This window comes from Etheostoma cragini, chromosome 17 (genome assembly GCF_013103735.1).
Source record: "Etheostoma cragini isolate CJK2018 chromosome 17, CSU_Ecrag_1.0, whole genome shotgun sequence".
Lineage (NCBI taxonomy): Eukaryota > Metazoa > Chordata > Actinopteri > Perciformes > Percidae > Etheostoma > Etheostoma cragini.
In genome coordinates, this window is record NC_048423.1 from 2312252 (window position 1) to 2321760 (window position 9509).

The following is a 9509-nucleotide window of genomic DNA, read 5'->3' on the forward strand; positions in this document are numbered from 1 at the left end:
GCCCCGCTACGCCCCGCTGTGCCCTGCTGTGCCCTGCTACGCCCCGCTACGCTCTGCTGTGCCCCGCTACGCCCCGCTATGCCCTGCTGTGCCCTGCTACGCCCTGTCACACCCCGCAGGGCTACGTCCCGCTACGCCCTGCTGTGCCCTGCCTACGAATCAAGTTTTGACAACATCAGCAGCAAGAAAGACTTGCTGAATCTGAATTTCCAGAATCTTTCTAGTTTAGGATTTCCAGATCTCCTGTGTGGAAATCCGGTTGTCAAAGCAAGAGAAGATGTGAGACTGAGACACTTTGAGTGAAGCAGCACCTACATTTCTTACGACATACTAACTAATGACACAGCAATAGCATCAGCATCATTGTTTACAGATTGCAATAGTCAGGCAGCCTTTTTATTATCAGTTAAGCTGCTGGGAGAATGATTTAACTTATTGATATACAACACATGCTATCTGGTTAGATTTACAGAAATGTGTGTGGAAGTGCAGCATATACATGTGGTGTGATGGTGAGCTGATGATAATGCTTCTTCAGTTAAAAGTGGAGCACGCAGTTCTAACCCAATACACTAGTTACTTTGTTAAATTCAGCGAATATCTCCCGACGGACTGCTAATCGTTCAGTGTGTTCATTGAAAAAATAATTCGGCACTCAGTCCTGTCTCTATACATGGGAAACCAAAAAAGTGGGTTAGAGTCGGACCAAGCTACACGATACTGTTTCATCCGTGCTTGTGCACAGGAACGGGGAGAGGCCATGGGTGTTCAAAGAGAAAGTGAGTGGGATGGTTAATCCGGCACATGTATGCTAACGGTCAGAAAGAGAAAGGAGACGCGTCTGGCCGTTGAGTTCAAATTTAAAAAAACATTTTCCAGAATGGCAGACTCCAACTTTTTAGTTTTTGTTTCTTAGTGTAATAGAGATTGGTTTCTTTATTCCGTTCATGTCATCAGGTGGCTTTGGTTCTGAGCGGTCCCATGGCTGGCTCCGCAGCCTCCAGTTCTAAAGACCGTCCAGCCTCAAGGACCAGCTTCATCCCAGAGCTACAAAGCATGATGTAGGTCCCACACACACACACACACACACACACACACACACACACACACACACACACACACACACACACACACACACACACACACACACACACACACACACACACACACACACACACACACACACACACACAGGACTTACCCCAGTACAGCATTGGGCTGCTGCTGAATAGACTGTTTGAAGCCATTGAACCTGTTTAACAAAGGACAGAGAACGTGTTTTGCTAATGATAAACTGTCTAATAAAAAGTGAAACACAGATGACTTAAAACTATCCAAAACTGTTGTGCAATATGTTAGTTATGCAGTGCAATAAATAAGCTATTGTTCAATATGTAATTTGTGCAATACGCAGGCTATTAGGGCCGTGCTACACTTATTGCAGAGAATACAAGTTTGTTCAATTACAAAAACTGCCATTGGAAGAAAAGTTAATGTGCTGACTATGTAGGTTCCTGTCTGTATATGAGAGGATGTGTTGAGAGATGCTTGTTTTCTGTATTTTAATTTGTTTTTATAAAACTGCGGAACAGACAGAGTCCAACACAAATTTACTTTCGGGGACAATAAAAGTATATCTTATTTTATCTTAACCCGTCATTTTGATCCCACTGTAAAGGTATGTCAAATTAAAATATAAATGGCTTACAGGTCCTTATTAACGATCACTGCACATTTAACATATTGTCACTAGACTTCAGTTCACAACATTACAATCTTGTTAAGGCTCCAAAAAGTATGGATCGCTTTGATATCCCGATGCATCCTGATGCATCACCTCCTCGATATTATTATAGATTACTACACATGGTTTGAATCAACAAATTCAAGCACTCAGATGTACGTGAACTCCCCTTTTCATTGTGTCTGCTCTTAAAAACAAATCTTCCTGAATGTAGCGGAGTCTGAACACAGCAGACAAAAGGCAAGAAATAAAATGGCAGCAACCAGAAAATCCACAAGTAACGAGTAAGTAGGCAATAATCGATTATGGTCTGTCACTGAATCAATGCAGAATCAGCCAGGTCCGCATCGCAATGCATCGATGTAGTGATTCATTTTAAAACCCCTAATGGACTAATTAACATAGTAAATGCAGCAAATACACAATTAAAGTGTTTTACATTAAGTGCAGCTAAAATTAATGGCCTCATTTTACCTAAACTGTCTTTGCAGTAGAGCTGAAACAAATTTTTTGATATATCGCTAAGACTATCAACATAAAACAAATCAGCTATTCAGAAAGTGTACATTATTATCACCAAATTGGATAATCTATTGTGACATTTTTAGGCAAAATAGCTAATATTAGCTATTTTGACTAAAAATGTCATTCTCTAGTTAATTCTCTGACATTTAATGGAAAAACACAATCAATGTATCAAGTCAATCATTTTCAGATGAATCAGTTGTAAAACATAATCGTTAGTTGCAGCCCTGCTTTGCAGTAGAAGAAAGAATAAACATATTGTATAGTATACAAGAATAAGTACATTTACTGAAATCAGTTGCCACAGTTGTCTTCTTCAAAACAATTGATCCCAAGAGAAAATGAATCTTTTAAATATATAAGTTACTTAGTAGAAACTAAGGACAAAGACAGTTGTAAAACTTTTCCACTAACCACATGAAATTAGTTTTTGGTCATAAATTAGATCTGTGGGTTTTTCAAAAGAAGTAAAATACGTAATGTGGCCTCTCATTAGTGTGTGTGTGTGTGTGTGTGTTTTTGGGGTACTCACCTGGTGTTGTGTGTGTGTGTGAGACTTCAGAGAGATGGTGTTGGTGGTCAGAGAGGTTGAAACCCAACTAAACCCCAAAACCTAAAACCAGCACTCAGCCTGAGGCCTGCCTGCCCACAACCCCAAACCAAAGCCAGTGTGTCTCACCTGTGTGGTTGACAGCAGCAAACAGCCAATCACAGCGCAGATAAGAGGGGGGAGCAAGAGACCACAAGGAGGGCTGTCTGTCTGTCGGGTGTTTGTGACAGAGAGACGGAGGGAAAGTCAAAAAATAGAGAGAAGGAAAGAGCTTCAGGATGTGGGTTTAGGTTAGACTGCCATCATGGAAATGGCTTTTTTAGATGCAAATTGAGGTTTGGCCAAATTGTGGTGTCTGTGTGTGTGTGTGTGCGCGTTTAAAAAGAAGAAGAAAGCAGAAGAAAAAAAGAAACAATAGTGAGAAAAATAGTGCAGATGCCATATCTAGGTTTTATGCTTCTACAAAACTGTGTATTTCATTAACCAATTTATATATAACAGTATATATAACAGTTGTGTAAACACAAGTAGTAGTTCAACAACTTTGGCTGCATACTATTCAGTCTGAAATTGAATAACAATTTAGTTTTTAATCCAAAACTGTTCAATTCAAGAAAATGTAAAATACCAGCACAACTCTGAGCGAGCATTTAAATCCAGCTTGCATGTAGTACGTGTAGCATGTAGCATGTTGTACATGTTGCATGTAGCAGGTAGCATTTAGCATGTTGTACATGTTGCATGTAGCAGGTAGCATGTTGCATGAAGCATGTAGTACATGTATCATGTAGCATGTTGTACTTGTAGCATGTAGCAGGTAGCATTTAGCATGTTGTACATGTCGCATGGAGCAGGTAGCATGTAGCATGTAGTACATGTAGCATGTAGCATGTTGTACATGTAGCATGTAGCAGGTAGTACATGTAGCATATAGCAGGTAGTACATGTAGCATGTAGCATGTGGTACTTACCTAAGCTGTTATATGTTGCTGCTAATGCAGTTTCACATTTTGACAGAAACAGCAGCTTCATTAGGAAAGAATTGAATAAGCTTAATTTTCCCAATACTGCTGAACCACTAAATTGACGAGTGATGCTTTCAAAACAAAGCTAAACAATTTCTATATATATTCTGTACAGTACAGAAAATGTCACGATTCAATTCGATTCTGATTTTAAGGCTTACGATTCGATTCAATCGAATTTCGATTTAAACACAATTATTGATTTTAAAAGAATACACACATATACGTATGTATGTATGTATGTATGTATGTATATATATATATATATATATATATATATATATATATATATATATATATATATATATATAATGCATGTGGATTTGTTATTTTAACATCCTGTTATGTTGTGTGTGATTATGTTGTGTCTGTAAGCTACTCGGACCTTCTAGCTCTCATGTGATTTTTTTTTTTAGATTTTTTTTTTTTAAATTAAATTTAGTTTTTTAAATCTTTTAACAACAAATATTGCAGTGGTGCAATCATGTGATTTGTAACAAATTTGTAAAATTGTAAAAAATGGACTTGTAACAATTAGCAGCTCATTAACACCGGCAGTCTAAATGCATTTCACTGTTTGAGAGGATCCACTTGAAACATCACTGGGATTCACAGTTTGGGTCTTTTGGCTTCAGGTTTGCTCTGGGAGACGTTCGCAGGCCTCTGCACGAGACAGCAGCTCTGGTGGAGGACATCGTGCACACGCAGCTCATTACTATGGTAACGCAAATACAGTACACCTGTACATAGGCAACGGTGGAAGACGTTTCTCAGCTCTTTAGCTTGAGTAAAAGTAGCAATGCTACAGTATAGAGATACTTTGTTATTTAAATGAGTGTAAGTTATAACAATGCTAATTAAAGTGATTGGTTTATTTATCAGCTGCATCAGGCCTGCGAGGCGGCGTCTCTACGTGGATCGAGGCTCATTTCCCCGGAGGACATCCTGTTCCTGATGAGAAGGGACAAGGTAAACAAGACACACAGAAAACAGCACATCAAATACACAAAACATAAACTTTCTCTTTCTTCTGTCTTTTTGTGTTAGTTTTTGAACTGCTACCACTTTACTACTTCACAAATTCTTTTCTTTTTTATTGTTATCATATTAATTTGTCAAATTTGATCATTCAATGTCACCACTTTTCCTCTTCCCTGTGTCTCTGTTAAAGGAGACTAGCATGGGGCGACTAAGCAAGGACTTGGTCCTTTCAAACAACTAGAAAGAAAAGAAACCCAACAGCATAATAACCTGCTCCCGATAAACTGGCTCCCTCCTAAAGCAAGAACACCCAAAAGATGACGATAAGAAATAAGAAAATTTAAAGCAAGGGGGGAAAAACAAAAAGGTGGCCCTCGCTTACCCTCCTCCTTAACTCATTAATTAATCATTAATATCACATGTATTATGTATATGTAGTTCTGTCACTAATAAAACTACAAATCCCAGCCAAATTCAAATAACTGTCTCTGCTGACTCTTGCCGGTTTGGGTCATTATCTGCATATCATTTTTGTACTATGCCCCATATATTTGTGTGTGTGTGTGTGTGTGTGTGTGTGTGTGTGTGTGTGTGTGTGTGTGTGTGGAAATATTATTATTACTATCTTTCTCATTCCGTTCTTCACTTTCTCTCTCTTTTTCCATCTGCTAACCAGAGGAAGGTGGCTAGATTGTTAAAATATCTCCAGTTTAGAGATTATAAATCCAAACTACTCAAAACAGTGGAGGATGAAGAAACGCTGCTAGAAGCAGGTAAATGCACGCTCATACGTACACCTCCACGGCCGTCGGATACAAATTTTAAGTAAAAAATGAGATGTTGTTGGAATACAACAGCTTGATAAACAGATGCACATACAGTTTACTGCTTTTACAGCGTTGAAACAATCTTAATTTCCCCCGTACTGCAAAGATTTGTGTGTATTTAATAATGTTGTCAAACTGCAACCTGACCTCTGATTACTTTGTTTTTAGCACATCTGGTTTTAAATACATGTTTGAGAACCAAATATCACATTAAAATAAACTTGGCTTGTTTTTTTAATTTTGTGCCGTGTGTGTTTGCAGACAAAGCGGGTGTTGCCGGCGGAGCCCAGCGGAGGCAGCGACTGGCCCAGGATTTTCTGGTGTGGATGGATCAGACCGGCGAGCTCCTGTCGTTGGCGGAGCGACACGAAGTAGATCCAGTCAAACAGGAGCGGATGGAGGTCAGATGTTATCATGATGTCTTCAGCCATGACACACACACAGCAAGGATTTGACTGTAGACAACAGTGCATTTAACTCATATTTAATTGTTAATGTTTTGTGTGTCTCTGTATCTTCAGCGTTTGGAGCGTCAGACTCGAGCTATGGACCAGGCTCAGTACTCTGAGTTCTGTGAGAGTAGACAGCTCAGCTTTGGTAAGTCTCTCGCTAATGATCCTAGTTTTAGGGAGTTAATGTTAAAAGCTAAAGCCAAGGAGACACCGTTTTTAGAGCCAGGCTTTGCCCTATAGCTAGGAGAAGCCTTGTCCAAACTGCCTATAATTACCAAATATTATTAATTTGTCATTAATTAGAATTATACGATAAGTTCCCAGTGCAGATCATTTAAGGAACCAATCAAAAGCTATCTCAAGTAATGTTCCTTGTAAGAGAACAGGCACACAGGAGTATAAATACTGAAAGTTGAGCCTTTTTGTGGAGTTGCATTTTCATTCTCTGATGACTACTTCTTGGTTGCCTGATAGTTTACTTTTTAAAATGAAAGACGTTTGAAGAGGAAAAAATTCCCAAATTGTCTTCAAATTGCTTTTGTTATCCAAGCAGCCGTCTAAAACACAAATCTGTTTAGTTTACAATAATATAAACTGAGTAAAGCAACAAAATACTCACATTTGACAAGCTGTGACCGACAAACATTTGTCTTTTCAATTTGCTAATTGGAAAAATCCATTATCAAAATTGTTCCATCCCTTGGCTAATTGATTAGTCGACTATTTGTTTCAGCACAAAACCAATTGAACTTACTGTATTATGAGTAGAGCTGGGCAGCGATTACAATTTTTAATTGCGTGAGTGTGTGTGTGCGTGCGCGTGCGTGCATGTGTGTTTCCTTCCAGCTAAGAAGGCGTCAAAGTTTCGGGACTGGCTGGACTGCAGCGGTTTGGAGCTAAAACCCACCACCATCTCCATGGAGATCTTGTCATACCTCGCCTATGAGACTGTTGCCCAGGTAACATGAATGTTGAATAATGTTGTTGCACATATCCTATTAATGTCTCTATCTACTTTATATGTGAAGTTAAAAACCTTCCAGTTTTATAAAGTGTTTCTGTCATTCTCTTTGTCCAGATTGTGGATTTGTCTCTGTTGGTAAAGCAAGAAATGACTGCGAACACAAATCCCATCGATCGTGTTATCTCTAACAGCTACATCCACTACAACACACACACTGAAGTATGACGCACACTTAAGTCACTCACATTACTTTATCACCTAAACTGAAATACCACAGTCATGTTTTAAGTAAATAACATCGGTCTTCCATTTTTCCAGGTAAAGAAGGATCCAGACTCACCTGAAGCCACTCCCCCTTCCACACCTAGCTCCTCCCACTCATCCAAATCCCTCCCACAGGGCAACGGCAGCGTGGACGGCCGAGGGAGACAGAGGAAGCGCAAAAAGGTGCGTTTGATCTGCAACCCTTTTATAGCGTTTTTGTTTTGTTATACACGGTGTCTGAGCCTGAAATTCTTAATGAATTTCAATAAAAAGAATTTAGACATACTATACTATGACTTGTAATTAATTCTTTTGACATACTATACTATAATCTTTATGACCTTTTTTGACGAACTATATACTATGAATTTTTGTGACATACTATTCTATGACCTTTTTTAAACAATCTGAACTACGACTTTTTTATGATTTTTTTTTCCGACATACCTTTATTGACATTATACTATAACGTTGTTATGAATTTTTACAACATACTATTCTGACTTTATTCGACATACCATACTATGACTAATTTTTCCGACATATTATACTTCGAATTAAGTATGAATTTTTCCGACATACTATACTATGACTTTTATAATGACTTTTTCCGACATACTATACTACGACTTTTTTTCGACCGACTATAATTCGAATTTTTCGACATGTTATACTAGGCCTTTTTTTGACATAATATACTATGACTTTTTTCGACATACTATACTATGACTTTTTTTTTTTACAGACCATACTAGGCCTTTTTTTTTACAGACCATACTAGGCCTTTTTTCGACATACTACACTATGACTTTTTTTATGAATTTCTCCGATATACTATACTATGCCTTTTTCCTACATACTATATTATGACTTTTTTTATAAATTTTTCCAACGTACAATACTATGACTTTTTTCCGACATACTATACTATGACTTTTTTCAATATACTACACTATGCCTTTATTCGACATACTATACTATGCCTTTTTCTGACATACTATACTATGCAGTTTTTGGACATATTATACTATTACTTTTTTTATGAATTTCTCCGACATACTATACTATGACTTTTTCCGACATACTATACTATGACTTTTTATAACATACTATACTATGCCTTTATTCGACAGACTATACTATTACTTTTTTATGACTTTTTTCGACATACTATACTATGACTTTTTCATGTCCAACATACTATACTATGATTTTTTTTTTATGATTTTTTCCGACATTCATTACTATGCCTTTTTCCTACATACTATATTATGGCTTTTTTCAATATGACTTTTTCCGACATACTATACTATGCCTTTTTTTGACATACTATACTGTGACTTTTTTTCGACATACTATACTATGACTTTTTTCGACATACTAAACTATGCCTTTTTTCCGACATACTATACTATGACTTTTTTATGAATTTTTCCAATATGCTATACTTTGCCTTTTTCCGACATACTATACTATGACTTTTTCATGACTTTTTCCAACATACGATTCTGAGTTTTTCCGACATACTATACTATGACTTTTTCCGTCATACTATACTACGACTTTTTCATGACTTTTTCCGACATACTATTCTGACTTTTTCCGACATACTACACTATGACTTTTTTTGACACACTATACTATGACTTTTTATAACATACTATACTATGCCTTTATTCGACAGACTATACTATGACTTTTTTATGACTTTTTTTGACATACTATACTATGACTTTTTTATGACTTTTTTTGACATACTATACTATGACTTTTTTTAAAGAATTTCTCCGACAAACTTTACAATGACTTTTTCCGACATACTATATTATGACTTTTTTTATAAATTTTTCCAACATACAATACTATGACTTTTTTCCGACATACTATACTATGACTTTTTTCAATATACTACACTATGCCTTTATTCGACATACTATACTATGACTTTTTTATGACTTTTTACAACTTACTATACTATGACTTTTTCAGGACCGACATGCTATGCTATGAATTTTTTTTATTAATTTTTCCAACAAACTATACTATGACTTTTTTTCGACATACTATACTATGACTTTTTTTCGACATACAATACTATGACTTTCTTTCGAAATATTATACTATGACTTTTTTCGACATACTATACTATGCCTTTTTTTGAAAGACTATACTATGAC

General features: G+C 36.9%; 2 protein-coding genes across 2 annotated transcripts in view; one reads left to right on the top strand and one right to left on the bottom strand.

The window, feature by feature from the left end:
* The window catches only part of LOC117960318 (runt-related transcription factor 3-like), a 7151-nt gene extending 5904 nt beyond the window's left edge, over positions 1–1247 (bottom strand). Inside the window, exon 1 of the mRNA XM_034898147.1 lies at positions 1202–1247. Coding sequence (XP_034754038.1) covers positions 1202–1247 — 46 coding nt within the window. The remainder of the gene's footprint in view (positions 1–1201) is intronic.
* The window catches only part of supt3h (SPT3 homolog, SAGA and STAGA complex component), a 12136-nt gene that overhangs the window by 1079 nt on the left and 1548 nt on the right, over positions 1–9509 (top strand). Inside the window, exons 2-10 of the mRNA XM_034898141.1 lie at positions 958–1061; positions 4480–4564; positions 4727–4813; positions 5502–5598; positions 5914–6053; positions 6174–6249; positions 6951–7063; positions 7183–7287; positions 7387–7515. Of these exons, the coding sequence (XP_034754032.1) occupies positions 982–1061; positions 4480–4564; positions 4727–4813; positions 5502–5598; positions 5914–6053; positions 6174–6249; positions 6951–7063; positions 7183–7287; positions 7387–7515 (912 nt within the window). The 5' untranslated portion in view covers positions 958–981. The remainder of the gene's footprint in view (positions 1–957; positions 1062–4479; positions 4565–4726; positions 4814–5501; positions 5599–5913; positions 6054–6173; positions 6250–6950; positions 7064–7182; positions 7288–7386; positions 7516–9509) is intronic.